General features: G+C 45.2%; 1 protein-coding gene across 4 annotated transcripts in view; it reads left to right on the forward strand.

Moving 5' to 3' along the window:
• The window catches only part of mgat3b (beta-1,4-mannosyl-glycoprotein 4-beta-N-acetylglucosaminyltransferase b), a 56,555-nt gene that overhangs the window by 16,816 nt on the left and 16,868 nt on the right, over positions 1 to 22,871 (forward strand). Inside the window, exons 1-2 of one of the 4 annotated variants that reach the window (XM_047578065.1) lie at positions 5,766 to 15,474; positions 20,810 to 20,971. The exons of 1 other annotated variant lie outside the window; for it this stretch is intronic. In XM_047578065.1, the coding sequence (XP_047434021.1) occupies positions 20,895 to 20,971 (77 nt within the window). In that variant the 5' untranslated portion in view covers positions 5,766 to 15,474; positions 20,810 to 20,894. Of the gene's footprint in view, positions 1 to 5,765; positions 15,475 to 20,809; positions 20,972 to 22,871 lie in introns of those variants that run through there. 2 more of the 4 variants (XM_047578064.1, XM_047578067.1) reach the window with 2 other exon arrangements.

Raw genomic sequence — 22,871 nt, forward strand, 5'->3', positions numbered from 1 at the left:
TGCGCTAGTGGTAAACCATTTATGCCCTTATTTGTCCGGCTTTTATATCCAATCAGTAGCCTGCTCACCTACTGTGACACGCACAACTCATTTCATGCCACCCTCCACATCTGCCAACCTATTTCTGTCTGTCCTTTCTGTCACACTGATGTGGTGCAATGTCACACTGCCTCTCTGCAAGTCTTCTGCCAATCTGCTATTAGTGTGTTTTTTTTTGTTTTGTTTTTTTTTCTCGGTGCTTGATTTTGGTGCCTTGACAGCGATGTGACAGACTTTACAGTTTTGTTTCATGGTTAGCTGCGTCCGGTTTTCTTTATTTTATTTTTTAAAGCTAGTTGCATTATTATCTCAGTTTCAAACTTTCCTGCAGCATTACACCTTGACTTTATATTGTATCGACAAAGTGTTGCACAGCGAAGGTGGTGCACCACCAAATAAAAACAGTGGGCAAGAAGCAGGAGGCTGCAACTTGTTGCTGTTGAGGCCATCATCCATTAGGATGAGGTGGATCATGTGGCAGAGTTTACTAAAAAGAAAAGCTTTTATGCTTGAGATAATGCATGCAATTTCCTGCATCCTCTGTTACAAGACTGGATTTGCATGGCTACTCTTGCGAGCACCACATGGTTAGTCATCACTGCTGAGAGATCCGGGACGTGACAGGAGCTACGAGTCCGAGAGCTGATGTGTGGCAGCGTTTTCAATTTAAAAAGTGTGACACTACTACTATAGAGACCCATTCATTCGTTTTCTGGAACTGCTTGTCTTCTGGAGGGGGCCGGACAGGTCTCCAGTCTATCACAGGACTAACACAGGGAGACAAACAGCCATTGACACACTCGCCGGTTAACCTAACGAGCATGTCTTTGGGCGGTGGGGGAGCTGGAGAGAACCCGCGCAGACACAGGGAGAACATGCAAATGCCACACAGATGGGTCTGAACCCAGGACCTTCTCGCTCTGAGGCATCTGGCTCCTACAGAGAAGAGCTGGACAACTAGAGGTAAAACATTGTGGAAAAAACACATTAGCTTTGTGATTATCTCTTAAATAACTAAGCAAACCTTCAGTACGTCAGTACGTTTACATGCACGTGAAAAAAACTAATTATTGCCTTAATCCGACTTTAACTGGACCACTTAAGTGCATGTAAACACGTTACTCCAACTAAAATCCTTAACCGATTAAGACATTGATTTACATGTGCACGCCTTAATCGCACTTTAAATGGACAACGCCTATACGCGTGACACCTGAACCACCTGAGGGATAGCGCCACCTTGTCTGCACCATAAGTAGCGCACACATTATGTACGAGATTAAAAAAACTAAACTATTATCCATCTGGTTGTTGTTTGAAATGCCGGTCTGCTGCACGAACGACTCAAGTTGTTTATTATTCGACGTAACAGGTCAACCAGAAAGGGGGACGTAATAACACGCTGTAAAGACACATATCGCCACCTAGTGTGGAGGAGGAGGACATGCTCCTGTGAGTTATTTGATTTTCTCTGCTGCATGTGAACTGGGACAAGGACTGTAGTGAGAAAGTCAAATTTCGAGCATAGCTCCATTAAGCTGTGTGTAAACGCACTGAATGAAACTGAATTTAATTTATTATGAATACGTTTCTAATTGATTTGGGACATCAGTAGATCAGGATTGAGGTCGTTGAACTGTCAGCAGGCACTTGTTTGTGCGTAAACTTCTGCTGATGCTGGTCTTACAGTGCGTCAGTGTTATTTTTGTGGGCGAGGAATGAACGGTTTCACTGAGCTGCATTTTGAGAGACTGACTCAAACGTCCCTTTCGGTAACAGTTCTCACTCTGATATTGATGCGGCATTTCTAACGCCCATAACCCAACTCTTAAAAGCTCACTGACGAGGCATGAAGCCGAAGAAAAGCCCTCCGACTGTTCCGTACCCTGCACCATTTTTTACTTCTATTTTTTTTTTTTTTTTTTTTTTTCCCAGGGACATAATGCGACATTTGTCAGAAATAGAGAGAGGCCGTTTGTGCATCTCCGGTTTAAGTTTTTGAGCATACAGCTGCCTTTGTGTGTAGGTCGCGCCGCCGTTTAACCAGATTGACCGCTTCGCCGTCGTGGGCTCGATTCAGAAATGTGTTGTTTTGTTTCGGTTCAACACTTCCTTTGTCCGCTAACTCCCATTTCCAGTAAATCAGAGAATGCAGTGCAGACAATGACACAAATGGGACACGCTGAAATTAATCATGGAAGAGGGGCGATGGAGTCAAAGCGCGAGGAGGCGCGGGCTGAAAACTCACCGCTCGCTCAGGAGCGTCCTCGTGTCACCGCACTGAATCGTACCGTCGCCTACGTTTTCCTCCTCTTCACTCCTGAGTCCCGTTCACCACGATCCGTTTGAGGTCAGAGGAATTTTGTTTTCCCTTTTCGGTCGCTGGGGAACTGAGGCCTTTTCTCTCTGCTCTTCTCACTAAGGTTGAAGTAGATTGAAACAGAAGCGATCCAGGAAACGAAGCTTATTCTCATCTCCCGATTTCCCCAAAAAATGTAAAAATTGCAGGAGTATTTCAGTGGCGCTGCATCGGTGAGGAGAGCAGAGCGCGGATCGGGACCACAGGTCACGGCCTCGTTTATGGTTCGTGACGCCCACGTCGGAGGTCAATGGGCTCTACGTACGGCAACTAAACGAGGCATTTCCCATTTCATCCGAATGATTTATAGTCGTCTGGAGAAACAAAGTTAATTTCGTGCCGCAGATTAATTATTTCCTTTCGTCTCACAACTTGTCAAAAGTTAATAAATCTCCTAAAACCCCTCAAGTCCCACACTGGAAAATACTGGGTAACTTTTTTTTTTTTGTTTTATCCACAAGGCTTCATGCTCAGATTTGAAGCCAGAGACAACCCTCCAGGTTTTTAAAAAAAAAAAAAAAAGCTTTGAAACAGATGTTAAACAGATGGCAGACAAAAGAAATGCAGAAATTAAACTGAGTATTGTAAATGTCTTCTAAGTATAGCCAAGTGATTCAGAGGCAGGTGTTTGGTTTGGCTGATGGATTGTTTTATAAGAAATAAAAAATTCAATCCTGGAACCCTTTAATAAAGAAATAATAATAATAATACATAGCCCAGAACAACAGATGCACAGAAAATATATTTGGAGACAACTACACTGATTAAGACCATGTCACAGCACTAAAAAAGTAGAAAAATCCCTTTTGGTGTCGTGTGTATTGTCAGAAGGATTATGGATTATATTTCACTGAACTTTACTGTCACAACCCTGTGACATTGTGGAGACACAGAGGCGCTGATAACCATCCAGAGTGTCATCGTTTTGTCACGTGAAGTTAAATCGGTCTGATCTTTTGGAGAGGCCGATGAGTGATCCCACCGTTGAGGGCTACCACATCTGAAAGGCTTGTTATTTTCCACAGCTGAACTAATGTGACAAAGAAGCAAAAAATACGCACGCACATCCACGAGCGCAGTTTGTGCAGGTGCTGAGCTAAAAAAAAAAAAAAAATGGAAAAAGTAAAAAGGAGCAGGTTGAATCAGAAACGTTGTCACTGTTACTTTTTACGTTTAAACACTTTTTCTCTTTCCCCTTTTTTCCGGATGGAGCAGTGTTTGTAGAAGGTTTTAGGACAAAACAGCTTTTAAAATAGCAGCTGGCCACATTCAGCCTCATCTGCAGCGAAGCACGTGGAGGCTTTACGTTGTTGCAGAGACTTGTGCACATATTACAGGTTTGCTTTGATCAGAATAAAGTCCCGGCTGCATGATTGAACCCATCCTAGCATCACGAGGAGGAGAACTGAGAGTGTGGTTGATCAATGCTGAAGAGTCGGGAAGTGGACAGATTGCCAGGAAGTCATTTAGACCTCATCGGTTTACGGGAATCATGCAGCCCTACAGTATATACAACAACCAGGCATAACATTATGACCACCGTTTGTAGGTCGCTCTTGTGCCTCCAGATCAGTTGTGTCTCATCAGAGAATGGACGTGGGCCTTCTGAGGGCGTCCTGTGGTGTCTGATAACAGGATGTTGTTGTGTCCTAGGGTTAGGGAGAGGCCACTATGGTTCAGGCTTTTTCAGGTGCATCTCACAGATACTGGTGAATTTGGAAGTTTAGTTGTTCCTAAATTGTTTTTGTGTTTGTTTTTTTCTGCTGCCATGAAGGAGGAGGTGGCGCCTGGTCTGCTGTGGTCTAAGTGGGTGCTACATGTCTAAGTAACATCCACACAAATGCAAGATGCCACAAGTTCCCCACTAAATCGTCACTAGACGCTCGATGTCTTTCACTTCTCCCGTCAGTGGTTTTAATGTTGTGGCTGATCAGTGTGGATACACAGCTTTGACGGATCCACATATTAGTAAATGACGTATCTCCGTCTCCTTAGCGTACACTCTCATCGCCTTTATTTGCTCATCATGTGTGATTCTGGCCCGTGCTGTCATTAAGGCCCGAGCCCACGTCGTCAACAGGTTGTCTCTCCGAATATAACGAGCTGCCATCTCCACGTTACTCTCACATCCAGAGACAGCTTCATGCTTCATGATGGGACAGTTGCTAATTTTTATTAAAAAAAAAAGAAAAATCCCTTCGTTTTCCTCCAGTGAGTCAAGTTTTGTGCGTGTCATCTTGTATTTACCTCAACGAAAAGACGGCAGATAGTCATCGGAAACGGGCCTTTGCAGCAGTCTTTAAACTGATTGCGTGACACGATGTTATGACATGACCCGGGCAGCTTTCTCTAGGCTCGGTAAATGGCGCAACGCGCTGCTACAACTACTACTATGTTTAGAGTTAGAGAAGCAAAGGTTCTGCGTCCTCTTAACTGTGTGAAACGGTCGCTGAGTTGACATAGTTGCCGCCCATTCTGCAGCATTCGTTGTTCAGGTCTTATTGACAGACGCACCATTTGCTTGCTGCAGTTCTGCACCGTTAAAGAATAGGAATTATATCAACATTTTTTTTTTTTTTGTAAAGCTGTGCAATCTGTGTCCGAATCATGTGCTTTTGACATGCGAAAAGCCGAAGTCTCGGGGCGGCGGCTGAAGATAAGAACGTCATTTTAATCTCTTTGTTTAGCTCGTGTCACAGAACAGTTTTGGTGGAACCGTGTTCAGCGGTGAGTTCGTTTTTCGTTTTTGGAGTCGCAGGGCAAACACTGGGCACGTATAATCAGTGACTGTCAGATCTGATTTGCGGACGTTAAATTAAATTCCTTTCCCTGAAAGGACATTAGTGTAGGATGCACAAGCTTTACCAGTGAGTGCGAGAGGTTTCATTTAAAGCTGCGTCATGTGTTGCTTGCTTGATGCTTATCTAGTCTTGCAACCACTCCATTAAAATTTAATTACTTTATACTATGACATTATAGTCTGGATTTGAGTCCAGCTCAGGCCTCTCTGGATGGAGTTTGCATGTTCTCCCTGTGTCTGCGTTGGTTTTCTCCGGGTTCCTCCCACCTCCAAAGACATGCTCGTTGGGGTAATTGGTGATTGACCCTAGGTTTGAATGTGTTAGCCCTGTGATAGACTGGCGATCTACACAGGATGTACCCCAACTCTCACCCAATGGTATAAGCTCCAGCAACATCTGTGACCGTAGTGAAGATAAGGTAGTTGTAGAAGATGAGACTATAGCATCATGACCACCTCCTAAAACAGGTGGATTAAATGCTGGAGAATGAACATGGACCAGGACAAGGGAGTGTCATTGCTGTGGGGTGGGGTGGGTGTACCTGGTCTGGTCTGGTCTAGGCGGGTGCTACATGTCTAAGTAACATCCACACAAATGCCAGATCCCAACGTTTCGCAGCAGAACACTGAATTATCAGAAGATGCTCGACGTTGTGAACTTTTCCCGTCAGTGGTTTTAATGTTGTGGCAGATCGGTGTAATGTTGCATTTGACTTCACTCAATCAAAGTGGAGGAGAAACCTCGGGGTGTCATCGAACCGTTCGGAGAATAAATGTTGTTTTGGAGGTGTCTCCAGCTACATTTCTGACTTTATTTCCCACTTCAAGCTAACTGATGACTCATGCTGCACTCGGGGGCGTTTTTATATCCTCCGCTCGAGTTTCTCAGTGTCAGTCTCAATGATCACTGGTTGTTTTTTTTTTGCCTAATCTTTATATGAACATTGCAGTCTGTGACTCCTTATTAGACTTTGTGGAATCATCGTCTCCTGGTTGTGTAGCCAGGAGGCCTCCTTCTTCTCTTTCTTCTCCTACCTCTCCTTCTTACGTTGCTGTGGGCCGACAGTACTGAGCTGCAACAAACAAGTTATTTCAGTCGGTCGCTGCCCTTTTTATAGCCCGGGGTGTAAACTTATACCAGCCACCTTGAGGCTACATGGCTGCGCACATTTCATTGACGTATGTTGCGTAGTCACGCTTTCAGAGTGCGGCTAGACCAGAGTTTGCTCGCTGCTGATCACTAGATTCCACCGAGGTCTTCATTTAGCTCGTAAAAACAAAATTCAAAATTAAAGCGGAAATACATCTAAACGGATCTCTGCAGGAGCTGATTTATCGTTCCACGGCTACGTGCTAATTTGACACCGCTAGAGTTCAGTAATGAATCTGACACCGAGTAGCAACTCACGCTGTAATCTAATTTACCTTCCTTCAGTCCATCATTATTTCATGTAATTGTGTTAATACACATCACGTGTCCCGGTAGCAGTCGCACCTTTAAGCGCGTTTGCCGCGTCGTCGGGTGATTTGTCAAGGTAGCAATAATGAAGCGTGTGCCGTGTTGCAGAGAGGAGTCTGAAGCTGTGCAGCAGTGGAAGCTTAAAAATATCCGCGCACTCCCCCCTCTTTCTTTGTAGGTCGAAGATGACAAGGGAGTCTTGGTTTCTGTTTTTAAGGCCCAGAGCTGAGATGAAGACAGAAGGCAGAGAGAGAGAGAGAGAGAGAAAAAAAAGACAATTGGAGAGACAGGATGAGAGAAAGGGAATGACAACGAGGTGTCAGCAAGGGGAAGATTGAAAATGGTGACAATAGGTGTTATATGTGTGTGTGTGCACGGCTGTGTGTGAGGATTAGCATGAGGCGGATAACAGCAAACAACCCCGGGTTATTTACCGAGCCCTCGGAGGGACCGGACAGGCCAGCGCCTCCTCTCTCCGGCGCGCGATGACGCTGACGAGCGGCTCAGGGCGCATGACATTTTCCCTTTTTCCAGCAGTTTTCTTTTTTTTTCCCTCTACATTCCTGACCTTTCCAGCCAGCGCTGCGAGCGCCGGTGGGCCTCGCGCAGTCGAAAAGGGAAGAAGGGTTGACAGAGATAAGGGCTCCCGAGGTGGTGCCAGTCGGGGTTAGGCCCGGGCTCGCCAAACGGTCGAGGCGGACGCCAGCGGCCGGGGGGGAACTCGAGCTGAGTGTAGAGCAGCGGCGACTGAACGGACGGGTTCTGAGAAATCGTCCCAAACTCAAAACACATGGTTGCGATTTAAATGTTTACACTGTCGGGACTTTTAAAGGGTCTGTTCGTCCGCGTTACGAAAACACTCGCACCGACGAAACCACGGGCAGATAAGCAGACGATCAGATGCTCTGCCCGGTCGAGTCTTTGGTTACAAGCTCCGACTTTCTGCTGCAGGAACTCTTCTTTCACAGACAAACTGAGCTGAAATTGTGCCACTAAGCGACACACTGCTAAGGTATCCACTTGCTCTTCCTCATTTCGGTTCCTGGGAACACATTATGAAACATGAGTCAACTGTATTTCACGTATCTCTGCTGCATTACTTAATTTTAAAGTCCAGTCTCTCTAGAGTGAGAGCTGTTTTCACCTACACAATATTAGGCGAGTGGTCGTAATGTTATGCCTGATCTGTGCGTTGTCTCAGTGCTTTGAGTGGTGCATAGCCGTGAATCAAGTTGTATTTACCGCATGTGAGATTGCTGTTTTTTTGTCCAGTACAGTGGAGCTGGAATGAATCATTGCGGTGACTGCATAATATTAGCGCAGGCTGTGAATGATTTTCAGAGGAATCGAGTCTTTTGGCAGATTCTTGTTCCGAGGAAACTTGTTCACTGCGTCAACAGTGGATTAGAGGTAGGTATTCATGATGTGCAAAGGCATGTTGCTTTAAATTTCTCTAAGCTCCACCAACGAATACATTCATATCACCGGTGGATCAGGCGGACTGTGCGTAATATTGAAAGGATTACTCGTAGAGATGAAAAGTGACTCAGAGACACGGCCCAGCTCAAGCGAGCCGCTGAGCTCCGTGGGGCTGTTTTGCATCTTTGAGATCACTGATTTGGTTTTAGCCAAAGTTTTAATGTTTCCACAGACCTTGTTTCCATCGACAGCCTCTTTGTTAAAACCCAGCGCGTGAAACATGATCATCACATGCAAATTTAGCAGCTAGCTGCTTATGACACGGGATGACTTAGTAGTCACAAAGCAGTGCATTAACACCATAGACAGCATAGATGACATTAGGAAATTAGGCCACGCCCCCATTTGGGTGAAAACAGACCACTAAAGGTAAATACACCTCCCTCCGTAGTCAGTTTTTATTTTGTGTTGCTCTGCTGTCGTTACTCAGACACATGTGTGAATAGAAAATAAAATTTACAGCCTTCCAGTCAGCAGTCCCTACTTTTTATTTTTTATAGCGTGATAAGCTAATATTAGCATCGTCATGATTAAGTGTTTGCCGCAAACGTACAGCGACGATCAGGATCCCACGGCTTTGCATCTTTGTCCACCTGCTTTATGGCCTGAAGACACACATTTATTTGGTTTTCATCCCTCACTCTTGAGGGGAGCAGAGAAAATCTCATAGTTTTATTTTTTAAATGGTTTGAAGGACAGTACACAACGTAACTTCTCCTCTGTTTTCACCCATAAGGGGGCGTGGCCTTTTCAGTGACGTGGGGTTACTCTGTTCCATAAAGATGGACGACGGAACTGCTTCTCAAAAGTGAAGCCAAAGCAAGTAGAGCTCCCTCTGGTGACTGGCTGCAGTACAGGTCATAAGCTCCACCTCCTCCATGTTAGTGGGCGGGACTTGAGCCAAACTAAAACACTAAAATACACAATTTTTTTCTCTCTTTCCAAGGATGGTTTCTGTTATTTTAGGTAGTTAATATAACGTTGATGCACGTTCCAAGTGACATTTTTGGATAAATTTAGCTTTAGTTAGTTATTTGACGCTATAGAAACAGGACGTGACATAATGGCGAATACCAGTTGCCATGCCAACCGCTCCATAAACTGGTTCTGTGCGACAATGAGAGTTGTAGAATACAGACTCTGTCTCCAAAACTGCAAGAAGGGGCTGTGTGCATCCTCAGGAAAACAGTATTAGTTTGGCCGATGCAGGGAAGTGGGGACGCGTTGATTACATATTTATATACAGTCTATGCTCAATGCAGATCGTGTTTTCACGATCTGCATCACCTTCGTTGCAGGAGATATTTTAAGAGTAAGTACCTAAAAATACCATGTAAGCAGAGATATCAGATGCTTTTCTTTTTTTTCTTTTTTTTTTTTGTAACGTGAGAGACCTTTGACACGAGGCGGTCAGCAGTGGAGAAAGTCTCCGGGGTGGTGTAATTGAAGCACTCGCAGACTGCAGTCTCTGAGCTAGCGGCTGAAAAACCTTAAAAAGCCCATGAGTCAGTCTTCCACTCTCCTTCAGTGGACTTATCACTGCGATGTCACTATCTGAGGGAGCTCTGATTCTGACAGAGACTCGGCGTCGGCTCGACAGACTGCGGCCGCTGCGACCGGGAGAGTCAGCCAAGAGAATAATAGAGCTTTTCTGTTGTGAAGCTGTGCAGCACGATTTCCTGCTGCTATGTGATCACGCTCTTATTTATCTGCGCCTCTTGCTCATTTATTGTCTCAGTAACAGAAGGAAAATGGTGCACGAAAATGTCCCCCGTTTCGTTTTTTTGACAGCTTTTCGCACCACCATCATTTTGGTCCGAACCTGTGCACTTTTCACCCCGCCCGCCCCCGTCACACATCCTGTCCCTGCAGCTATTTGGGTTATTATATAACAGCTCAGCATTCTTGTTTTGGTGCAGTCGTCCAGTTAACTTGCTCTTAGCCCGCAACCGTGTGAAAAACCGATTCAAAATCGTAATATTTGCAGAAAGGGAAAGCTGGTTGTTTGTCTGGCTGCTTCCAACGTGAGGCTCCAGGAAGTAGACATGAGGCGTTGTCACAAGCTGCACTTTAATTGCACAATCTCCGGTGTCGTACGGTCGCTTTCTCTGTTTCACAACTTGTAAATCCTTCCTTTTGTTCCTGAACCGACCAACCGAAGAAAGAGCCAAATGCTTTTAAGCAAAAAAAAAAAAAAAAAAAAATCAGGAAGTTTATTTGGCTCAAAATAGCTCAGTGGCCGGTACAGCAGAGCTTTTTAGATCCACTGTTGATTCTCCAGAAATTGAGAGCAGAGCAGGCGGCTCGTTGTCAGAACGACGTGGCCCTGGGCTCGTCTTTGAAACAATCCTTTCTATTTTCAGACGGTTCACAGAGAGGTTAAAGGAGGCTTTTTATTGCGCACGACAGTCGTGGATTATTTAAAATGTCATCAAACTCACTTTTAACGTGGTTTTTCTGCCTCTTCCTTTTTGTGTCTGCAAAATCGTATTCACAGGCATTTTTTGTATTTATCTGTGTTTTTTTTTTTTTTTTTTTTTTTGTCTGGCTCTTGCTTTCCTCATTGTCAAGCCTGAGCGTGACAGAGGGTGTGGCGCGGAGGGCAACAGTAACACACCGAGACCAGTCACACCAAGAACCACAGTCTTGCCTAACCAACGTGTTTGCACATGTGCAGCGAGGACGCGCAAACACGCAGTCGCAACCACCAGGGCGCCCTCTGACAGATCAGCGCACAGACGAGGCCATTGCAGTTGGCATCCGACTCGTCACAAGTCCAACAGATCGATCGCGCACTCTCTCGTAGCAACTGCCGAACCGCCTGTCGCTCGGCTTGAAAAGTTTCCCCCCGGAGCTTTAGAGACGGCGTGAGGGGCAGGAAACACAGCACGATTGTGTGTGTGTGTGTGTGTGCACAGTTGTCAGCAGTGCATGTCTGAATGTGTTTTCCAGGGTCGTGTGGGGTGAGGAGGTATGCGGCCGTGGAATGAGTCAACAAGTGGTTCTTGGAATACAGCAACCGAAAAGCTTTTAAAGAAGTCAGTGGCTTAAACACAAGCCTGGAAGGGAGAGGGAAAAAATAGCTGGATTGTCGCTGAAAACTTTAAAACGCCAACTCAGAAAAAAATAATGTAAAAAAAAAAAGATATTAAGCTAAAACAAAACCAAAAATTCTTAATGAGGATTTAAACTTTTCACAATTTCCCTGCCAGCTGCTAAAGAGCAGCGGTTCGAGGCCGTGTCGGTTCGTGCGGCCCCCGTTCACTCGACGACCGCTCCGCGCGGACAAAACTCAAATAAACAAGTTGTCACTTCCAGCTTTCTTTTAAGCGTTCACTTCGGCTGGCTCAGACAGAAGTCCTCGGGTGCACAGTGCAGAGATTCCATCTTCTTTAATCCCGCCATTAAAGTCAGCCTCGATGTGTTTAGACTGGCTTTTAGTTTGAGCAAAGAGCAAATGTTTCCAGCACTCTCCCCTTTTTTTTCCCTCTTCTTTTGTTTCTGTTAATTGTCTCGTTCTCGCCACTCAGTTATTTGTCTTTCCTGCATTTCTGTTTACCCGCCGCTGCACCGCCAAGCCCCGACCTTTGTCGAGACGGACTGGGCCGCGCTCGCGAAAAGGCCTGTGAGAAATCCCCCTGGTTCAAAATCAGTTTCAAGCACTTCCTCTTTGGATATTTTTAGAGCATTTCTGAAGAACACGTTAATCAAAGACAACAGGGAACGTGTCACAACAATCTGGAGGTGTGATGATCAGTTACATGTTGCGTCATTTTCAACTCGGGTTAAATCTTTTACAAAAGGACATGGTGGAGTACACCGATCAGCCACAATATTAAAACCACCTGCAGGAGAAGTGAATCAACATTGGCCGTCTTTTCACAATACAAGGTTCTGCAACAAATAAACGGATATAAATGTACTGAATTACTTATTTATTTAATAATTGTTTTAGTTGCAGATATTCCATGTAGCTGTGGAGTTCGTTGGCTGAGGTAATGTGTAATAGCTCCAGAGAGCCGATGCTTTTGTATGGCGTCACTCACAGTGCACAGCATAGAATGAGACTGAGTAGCGGTTCATTTGGGCCGAATGAACACGACAATCACAGCCAATCTGTTTGAGACCGAATCAACCACGCTGCGACTAGAGATAGATAGCTTGCCTAGGCTCAGTGGTTAGCGCTGATGCCTCCCAGTGAGAAGGTCCATGTTCCCCCTGTGTTGGCATCAGTTTTCCCACCTCCATAGACCTGCTCGTTAGGCTGATTGACGACTCTAAATTGACCCTAGGTTGGAGTGTGAATGCTTGTTTGTCTCTGTGTTAGCCCTGAGATAGGCTGGAGACCCCGCCTCTCGCCTGATGTCAGCTAGGAACGACTTCAGCAACCCCCACGACCCTAGTGAGGATAAGGTGGTAGTAGAAGATCAGGTGAGATGAGACTCCCCCACCCAGCAGTCCACCTGATGCATCTTTGGCAGAGAAAGCGCCGGGTGAAAAGGTCACATCTGAAGGGATGGGACGAACCAGAAGCTTGTGCTTTTAGACTTTCCACCGGTCTCAGTCTGAGACCTCAGACTGAGATTCAGCCCCTAGCGCCGCTCCTCTCTGCTGCTTCTTCATGATCACACGCCGATCAGCTGATTCCCACTTTCATCTCACTTCGCGGGCGTCCGCTTCTGCAGCTCTTTTCTCGCCACTTCAATAAAATGCGCCACTCCGCCTCCTCCACCCTTCACGTCTTTGTCCCCCGTCCTTCACTGTGTTTACATATATTTTATTAACTCAGTCAGCGGGGCGATAAACCCCTTTAGAGTTATCTCGCTTGCGTTGAGGTTGTAATCGCAGAAGCGGAGCTCGATTTCAGAGCTCAACTTCCTCTTGGCACCTTGGCAGCTTCCCAATGATATGTATATTTTTTTTGAGAACTCACAGTTTCGGCAGAGACACTAAACTCTTGTAGGTGGCAAAAAAAAAAAAAAAAAAAGATCTTATTTTTATCACAGTTTAACACTACAAGAAGTGCCAAAGAAGTTAGTTGATGTTGTCGTTCATAGATCTGCTGGTTTATTCCATTATCTTATATTGAACTCAAACGTGTTCATATTGATGGAAAAACAAAAGAAAACTCCTGGTGTCCCTCAAAGCAGTGGTTCACTGGAAAGGGAACTAATGACTGAAGAAAAAATGGAAAAATCATGCAGAAAAATGCAGAAAAAAGTCCAGGTCCAGGCGCTCAGACGGGTCCGAAAAAAGTAAATCAATAAACGGCCGGTCTCAATCGGCCTTGTTATCGCTGCCATAGTTGCTCATTACTGCAAAGTTGTTCCCTGAATTAAAATTCATCCTTAATCTGTGTCAGTAGTAGCTCAACGTTTAATCTCTTTCTGTTGAATTTGCTGTTGTAGCTCAGCCCGTCTCCCTGTGATCACACACACACACACACACACACACACACACACACACACACACACACACACACACTCAGCCTCTGGCTCTTTCCTCGTTCACGTCTTCCAATGCATTCCTCCTCCTCCTCCACATCTCTTTCTCTCTATTTCCGTCTCCCTCCTTCGTTCTCCACCTCACATCTGAAGCTGCACAGCTTCCTGCTGCACCACTATTGCTGCACTATTTTTTCTGCACTACCCCCCCCCCACCACCACCTCCACTTCCTCTCACTTTCACTTGTTAACTGCTCCTCTTCCTCCCTTTAGCTGTTTCTCTTTTATTCTCCCCCCCCTCGATTCGATCATGACCTCCTCCCTCCCGCCTTCCGCTCCCTGATCACACTTCTCCTCGAGCGCCTCTCGGTCGACCTGCAAATTTAAAACGGAACGAGCTGCGTTCAGGTGCGGCGCCCTGCGCCATTAACCCCCCCCCCCCCCGTCTGGTTTGCCTTGGGTTTTGTTGTTGTTGGACTTTTCAGCCATGCCACGGGACAACAGTGGACGCGATGGCGCCGCCCCCTCGGCCCGTCAGGCCTTATTTACTGCCTGGACTGATGCAAAGTCCATGAGCCAAGATGGAACCTCTCTAATGGCTCCCATCTTCCTGTTTCCCTAACAACAATGGATGGAAGCCACGCAGACAATAGTAGCTTGCCACCGAATCCTAGTGTTTGGCTTTTTTGGGTGTTGACCTACTTTAGTTAATCCCAGTCGTGTGTGTGTGTGTGTGTGTGTGTGTGTGTGTGCGCCCGTGCATCATGTGTGGCTCGTTGACTGGACCGAACCCCTATTGGTGGTGGAGCAGGTCGTTAGCCGGCTGTCTGATTTTGTTAAATGTAAAGCTGCTTTCAGCTGGAGTGGATGCGAGCTGATGGAAGATGGCAGCAGCAGCAGCAAAAAAAACAAAACAAAACAAAACAGAAAATGCATCGAACGCGAGCAGGTGCGCTCTCAACAAAGGCCGCCTCTTGCTGGGACGCGTATTCGGGATCAGTGGAGGAGCCTCACGTGCGTCTGCCGCCGTTTCATTTTCTCCCACGCAGGCAGACGCCGTGAGAGCCGCGTGCTCAGCAGGTAGAGATCATACCGACCCACGCTGATGCACCGCCGCCGCCGCCACCGCCGCCGCCCCTCAAACTCGCTCTCGTGAGCGCACACAAACAAAACTAATGACTTCAGCCACAAATAGAAGTCCTGGCAGCAAGCAATTCTCTGTTCGGCGGGCGTCTGAGAGGAAGACATGGGGATGGGGGGTGGGAAAGAAGCGGAGGGGGAAAGAAAATGTAAAAAAAAAAAAAACACAGAATTGGTGTTTTCATCCGTTCTTGAAAAATAATGACACACCTGGGGAAAGCGTTGCTACGGGGAAGGCATCTTTGTTTACCGCCGGGGTTGATCCGCCGAACCCTGTCATTATCACAGATGTTGCACAAAAAAAAAAAACACAGCGGCGTGAGTCAGCCGCAGTCATCCACACGAGCTACCAGGAGCCAGGCCAGGTGTGACGGTCGGCCTCTTAGCTTCCAGTGGAGTAGAAGTGAGTGGGTGTGGCGGGACGATTCACACCTCGAAAGGACTGGAGGAGCTTTTTTTACGAGAGCGTTGCTCATTTGTGGAGACGTGGGACGGACGCAGATTTTTCTGCTACAGATTTATAACTGAGATACCAGTTTTTTTTATTTTTTATTGTTATTATTACTATTTAATCACAGCTCGCTCGCACTGCACCAGAAAGTGAGACGGCATCAGCGCTCTCTGCAGGGAGCCGCGTAACTTTCCAGGACAAAGCAGATTCTGGAAAGGGACGGTGGAAAAACTCGAATCCAGGTCAGGGACGGAGCGGAGGAGATAGCGACGATGATGAGAGGACGGAGAACTAGAATGTCCCGTACGTACAAACAAAGCCGCTTGTCTATTCTCCGGGGAGATGCAGACTCGTTTCATTTTCTTCGTGAGGCCCCATTTTTATTTTTTTTCTCTCCCCTTGCTTTTCAATCTGAACCGGCTTCTTGAATTATGCATGATGTCATATATGTGAGTTCTGACAGTGGCTGACAAAGCTGCACAAGTGTATTATGGAGAATCAGATTCAGCTTTATCCTTTAGAAATCTTTGATAAAGAACAAGAATGGACCTTTGTTTTATTACTATTATTATTATTATTATTAGGGGTTTGACAGTAGTTTGTGCAAAATTTGATTTAATAACAGTTCAAGGTTTATTTTCTCTGCGTTTCAGCCGCATTTTTCAGCTATTACAAATAAGGGCGTTGACAACGTGTTGAAATGTATTAGGTTTATGAACAAAGCTGTTGAATAAGTGGATAATTTCCGTTGAGATCAGTGGAGGAACAAAACGTTTCAGATGTTCACTGATGAGGCACAACAGTACGACCACCTTCCTAGTATTGTTTAGGTCTCCCTTGTCCTGTGGGTCCTATTGGTTGAGGGGGGAAGGGGCCTCTGTGGATCATCCCACGGATATTTGATCAGTTTGGGATTTAGTGCATTTGGATCTTTGTGAATGCGTGAGGACATCATTCCATAACTGTACAAGACACCTTTTTTTTCCTTATCTATAGGAATGTCACAGTGCAAGAAACTTACTACAGGGGAACTAATTCTGTGCAGCTGAAGGGGGGTCTGAACGTGCACCGACCTCCTCTTTGAACTGCTGGTGTCAGAATGTTTTAGCCGCACATCAGCCGGAGAAAGCTGAAATGAAAGGAAGGAAATGAGGAGAATGGCTGAATCAGCCCTGAGGAAAGAGGAAGCGAGAGAGTTCAGCTGAGCGCCGCTTTTCTTTTCACCAAAGTGCACTTGCTGTGCAGGTTTTACAAACAGAAATTACGCAGAAATAAAGCACACGTCAGTGACGAGACTGCGGGAATATGAAAATACCCTTAAAGCCGGGAGCCTTTTCTTCGCCCATTACATCCGTCGCTGCTGCAACTCTCATTAGCGCATTCACCGTCTGCCAATTTCCCAAATCGAAGTCATGAGTAGCGCTACTCTTCCTCTGAAAACAGTCGGATATTGTGTGCTGTTTTTCTGCGCAGCCCGAGAAAATTACTCGAGGAATCTTGTTTACAGCCCTTGCAGATTACACATCTTTAACAAGAGGGCTGGGTTATAAACGAGGGTGTGGAGTTTTAAATAAATTGGCAGTTTTCTGCCTGAGAGTCTCAATGAAAGGAGGTACCCCTGTTCAATGTTGTGTGTTTTTGGAGCTTGACCCATTCAGGCTGCATGAGTTTTGGGCCAATTGTGGACACACTGCATAGGGGTGGGGTTCACGACGATACTTCACGATGTATCACGATACATACATTATCTCAATGTATCGCAGTATTCTACGCAGTTCACTGAGAAATTTTAAGTGCAGCTTTAAATACTGAATGTTAATCCAAATGATCCATTTCCAATTTATTGCACTTGCACCACAGAAAAGGTGGTGGTGGAGGTGGGGAAGTCGTTCACGATCGATATTAAGACATTCAAAAACGATATTGTATCGGAAAATATCGCGATATATATTGCCATAACGATATTTTTGTTGTGTTTTGATACAAGAATTTGAAATCCTTCGTGGATGCATGTCCTCATCTGTGCAAATCTTTACACAAAACACAACAAAAGTGCATGCAAAAATTTGTTATGAGGACATGATGGAGTAAATTAGACAGTAGCGGGCCATCATAGTGTTAACATTGTATAGGCCATGAGGTGAACCAAGAAAATGTGTCATCTATGTACTTTTTACTTTCAGAAGTTCAAAAGTAAACGACATCCTCATTCACCTTGATATTTGTTTCAGTTGTGAAACAGCAGAGGTCTTCCTCCAATTGTGTGTCTTCCTTCATGAGACCTGCTAGTCCCAAAGAAAGATGTAGATAGATAAAAGCTCCAACAATACAGAGCTGTACGGGTCATTGTACGTACAGCTACACAATTACGGCGAGTACACATACTTTTAATAATAATAACTTTATTTGTGTAGCACCTTCCATGCAAGCAATTTAACTCAAAGCATCAACAATTAAAAATGAAATAAAATGGCTTGAAATACTTAAAATTAAGTAAAAAATAGAAAATCTATATATGGGTTATAGTCATAGCCTGTGTAAAAATACATAGGTTATGATATGGAAACAAACAACGGTTCACCTGATTATCAGTTTGCCTTGTTGTGATTCGTACATAGTGCGTTGTTTTTTATAACTTTTTCCTCACATTTGGAAGACTTTTGGGAATTATCCGCCGGCACTCTCCAAATTCACGAAGGCCGCCATATGGGATTTGTTTACTAAATGCGACCACCGCGTTGGTGGCCGCATTTAGTAAACAAGTAATATAAAACATATAACAAGTATTATTAAACTAAAAATTTAAAAAAAAATGCAGCATCACAAAAGCCTTGTGGCCTAGTATGAGAAACCGTGCATCAGTCATGCAGAACATGTGTTAAAGATGTTTGTGTAGTTAGTGTTACTGCCAGAGGGGGAGACAGAGTGCATCTTTAAAAGAGGAGAAGGTCCCGCGTTACCCCTCCTCAACATATTCAAACGACTCTATTCAGTTTAATTCACTGAGCTGTTGCTCATAGGTGTTTGGCCTCCGGAGTGGAGGGGGCCGGATAGACGGGGGGAGACGGTCGAACATTTGTCTCCACCTTCAGAGCAGAGAGTAAACAACGAGTTTGGAAAGACCTCACGGACCGCCACTGGGCTGAATTATAGATGAGGTCGGAGGAAGGGAGGCGCTCCGCGGCTTTTCCAATCCTCTCACTTCAATCCGTGCACCGACACACACACACACACTAAATCAAGCCTGCAACGTCGAAACAATATTCCTACCACGCACCTGAGTCTCCCAGAGGCGTCACGCGCTCACGCTCCAGCTCCGGCCCTCCTTCCTCAGATGTTGACCTACTGTAAAACCGCCTCGTATCTCACTGTACGCAAAGTTTCACACGTTCACACACACACACAGAGTTTCGGGGGGGGCCCCCCTCTCGTGGTTTTTGCATTATTTAAAGCCACTTAGCACGCCGGCTTTCTCCTGACGTCTGACTCACCGCGCCGGTGACCCGTGAGCTCGCAGGAGAAGAGCTGAATTCACAGATTCTGCTGCAAAAGATATGAGAGGAGGAGGAGCTGCGTTCAGCGACTGGGAGAGATGGTCTCTGCTGCTGATAGGGAAGGGAAAGCAGCTTTAAACATGCAAAACCAAGCGCATATCAACGGCTGATAATGAAATAGCAGACGCGCATTGAAAATGTTTTGTCATCTCGATCATTCAACACTAATAGTGTCAGTGTGGGAGTTTTTTTCACAAAACAAGTGAATTTAGATGAGGCTGCTCCCTGTTCCTGTCCACTGACAAAATGCATCACCCTAAAAACCAAACCTCATCAGGTTTAAACCCTCAGAAACGTTGCAGGGCCCAGACAAATGGGCCCACAAGGACAACACTGCTCCAAAATGTTTGTGTTCCACAAGTATTTAAACTCCCCACAGCCAGTAAAACCACCCTCCGCACGTACAGCAGAGATTTCCTTCCGTGACTTCTTCTTAGAAAACAAAGGCTTTTAAGCGCTTTGTAGCGGCAGAGCGTCATTCATCATTCCACCTATGAAAGCGTTTAGCTGACACCATGTTTAAAGCCACAGTGCTACCGCTGGACCACTCCCTCTGCAGCCGTCTGAGGGCCGCACTTCCTGTTTGTAACTAATTGTCTCTCAGTAGAGCTATTACTTTGATTATTTATTTATTTTTAACTTAAAGATACAGTCTGCTCATTACAGGTCTGTTAATTGTAGCCAGGAAAAGGAAATAATAATAAAAAAAATTATAAATATGTATCTGATTTAATTTCAAGCCAGTTAATAAAATATTTTGAACTAAAAAAAAGTATGAAATTATATATTTTTTCTTAAGTTATAGTGTTTTTTAATTTATTTTTGCCTACTTTTTTAAAAAAATATATATAAATAACAATAATTACATAATTAAGACTTTGTGGCTGTCCATAAAGACTCACTCCAGCCTCCTCCTCCTCCACCCGCTGTTGTCACGTTGCCACGACGACAGACATGCCCCCGTCTCTGCCCCCACTCCACCCCCCCACCTCTTCCTCCGGGGCAGCTCCAAAATTGTTAGGCCGACAAACTCCGATGTGAAACTAGTTCAACAGGTCAGCGGTGCCCACACACACAGATTAAACAGGGAGCAGTTAACTGGGAGGATTCCTCCTCCTCCTCCTCCTCCTCCTCCTCCTCTTCCTCCCGTCACTGTTTATCACCAAACCACGTGTCTCGACCCGCTTTCTCTCCAGGGGTGGACGTGCAATCTCGAAACCTTTATTTCACTTATTTTTTGTTTAAATCTCAAAACCTTTATTTCATTTATTTTTGTTTTAGAGTTTAGCAGAGAAAACAAGGGGATGAAAGAGAAGGGGAAGCTAGGACGAGCTAACATTAGTGTAAAATGAGGGGGTGGGGGGGTGGGGTTTACCGTACATGTCTTGTCTGATATCATCTTCAAAATAAAAGATTTCAGTCGCGTAAACACAGGAACTCGAGCCGGCCCAAGTGAAAACACACGAAACGTTTACAAAAGACGTCCTCTTCCCTGAATCGGACGCATTCCTGAACTCGTGCCAAGTTTCAGAGTTGAGTCGAGTTGAGAAAAGAATTTACACTAAGAGAGAAAAAAAAAGAAAAAAAAAGAAAACAGGTGGGGTTCTGTGTGGAATTCCTTCTCATTGTTGTCGTTATGCTGAGCTATGCAGTGTTTTCCCTCGGTTCAGGGCTTTGGGTGGGTGGGTGGGTGGGTGGTTGTGTCGTCGGAGAGGTGGGCCCCTCCCTTATGTAACTATAGGATTTAGGATGAATAGATTTATTTATAGGGATCCTCAATAACAATTATTCTTCCTGGGGTCCCCTATAAAAGAAATCTACTAAATCACACCAACACAAAAAAAGACCTGGAACAATTATTATCACAAGATCAGTACATAAATAATTAATTATTAAACTAAAACCATTCAGTAATCTGACGCTGCACTTTGTTTACTACTTTTTAAAACTCTTGTTTGTTTGTTTTTGTTTTTCTCTAATGTGGTTTTCTGGTCCGGTCAGTTGGATTTCAAATGTTCCTGCATTCGCCGAGGCCCCACCCAGGTGTCTGACTTTTAAAACTTCACCTGTGCATTATCTGACAGGCAGCATCGCAGGGGGAGAGGAAGTTTGCAGCAGTAGACTGGAAGCGGCTGCTTGCGTGGGCTCATTGGGATAATTTCTCCAGTCATGCCTTGGCATAGAGGTTCCTGGGTGTCCCTGAGTCTTCAGAACCCCCCCGCACGATGCCAGCGGTTGCTCTGTTTGTAAGTGTTTTCGTGTATGAATTGGTGATGGGCTGTGTGGACTGGTGAAGGGCTGAGTCAGTGTGGTCAGTGCTGCGGTACATGTTTCCCCCTCTTCTGCACCTCCTGTGACTTCTCCTGTTTTTCATGTTCTAAAACATCTTTGGCACTGAAGGAAATCTTGAGTTATTCTGTGAAAGTTAAGCCACCAGTCAATTTGCAAACTTGTTGTTTTATTGTTTTTTTTTGTCTCATGAATGTTCCTCGGGACCTTGGTTACTAAAAAAAAACCCTCTTGGACTGAAGAAGATCAGATGACGCTGCTTTAATGACCACTTTTCACCATGAGTCAGTGTGTTCTTTATTCTTTATTAGGATCCCCAAGTGGTCGCTAGTCTTCCTGGGGTCCACGCAACAAGTTGAAAAAGCTAAAACAGTATAAAGTATAAAGTGAATCACATGTTAAAAACTCTTTATAGGTCAGTGAATTTACTATATATGGTTCCTTAGCTAATAAAGGGTTAAAACCTTGTGTTTTTTGTTTCAGTGCGCCCAAAAGCCCAAAAACACTGCAGTTCCTCATGTCACCACTTGAGGCTCCAGTAGGGAGCAAATCCCCATAGACGCCCATGTTAAAAAGCCCAACTTTACAGGATTATTAAACGTGTTTACAGCCTGCTTCAAACAATTATTTTAGTCTCAGTAGTTTATTTCACTATTCATGATTTTTTTCTAACTCATTTGTTCAGAGATTTGAGTGACAGGTGGTCGCCTGAGCTAACAGGTAGCGGAGAGTCGGGTGGGCGGGTCTCAACGTCCAGGCTGCTTTAGCTCCGCCCCGACGTGACCCACATGTCCATATTTGGAGTGTCAGAGTGTGGGCCGAGCGAAGCGCATCCAACATGGCGACCGCCACTTTGGGCTTCATTTTCACGGTCCAGAATCCACTGGGTGACGTCACGATGGGTTTGTCCATCGTAAACACAATCAATGGTCTTAACAAATAAACGTGACGCGCAGTTTCTGCACATCAGGCTACGACGTTAGGGTCTGCCTAGGATGTCAAGTTGATGCAACAGTATAAACCATGCTGGTGTCCATACATCCTTATACGCAAATTCACACAAAGCACAAGAGCAAGAGAGCGTTTAGTCCAGTCATTCTCACATTCGCTGTACGTCACACTGAGCTTTGTGTGGTTCAGTGCAGATGAGCAAAGGGCGTTATAATGAAGCAGTCTACTTAAGTAGCATTAAAGCACAATCTCCGTGTGAAAGGGGCTTTTGTTGTGTCTTCTTAAAGGAATGTTTGTAATGGCTAAGCACCACACCAGCATTTTTTTTCTGGTTTGTTTTGTTCAGCAGGTTGTTCTGGTTGCTTTTCTTTTTGAAGAGGTTTTGCAGGATATATCTGCTGTCACTGAGGGAATATGTCCTGGTCAGAGAACCACCATTCACGCCCCGCAGACGTAGCCTATGAAAGCAAACGTTAACGGGAACTAGAGGCGACTAAGCCTGGAGGGGAAATTGCCTCTTGTCCGTTACCTCCCACTCTCTTATGAATTGTGTTGGCGGCGGCCGAGGTGTTGCGCGTTCTTCATTCATGTTTTGAAGAAGCCCTCAATCTCGGCGAGCAGCTGGAACGTTTCCACCACCGGAACGCTTCTCCGTCCATTCATGATTGCACATTTCTGCCAGCGTTTCTGCAGCGATCGGGGCTTCGCTGGCTGGAGGCGAGGATTGTTGGAGAGATTCATTCCCACAACATTTCCTGAAAGAAAGCGTCAATGTTTTGTTTTTGAAAATTTATGTTAAAGGAGGCTCTTAATGAAGAGAACTTGGGGTGGGATTTGTGAGAGATTCAGTATTCAATATGAATGACTGTATGGACCCATTAGATGTTCAGTGTGCAGGATATCTAC

This window comes from Mugil cephalus, chromosome 2 (assembly GCF_022458985.1).
Source record: "Mugil cephalus isolate CIBA_MC_2020 chromosome 2, CIBA_Mcephalus_1.1, whole genome shotgun sequence".
Taxonomy (NCBI): Eukaryota; Metazoa; Chordata; class Actinopteri; order Mugiliformes; family Mugilidae; genus Mugil; species Mugil cephalus.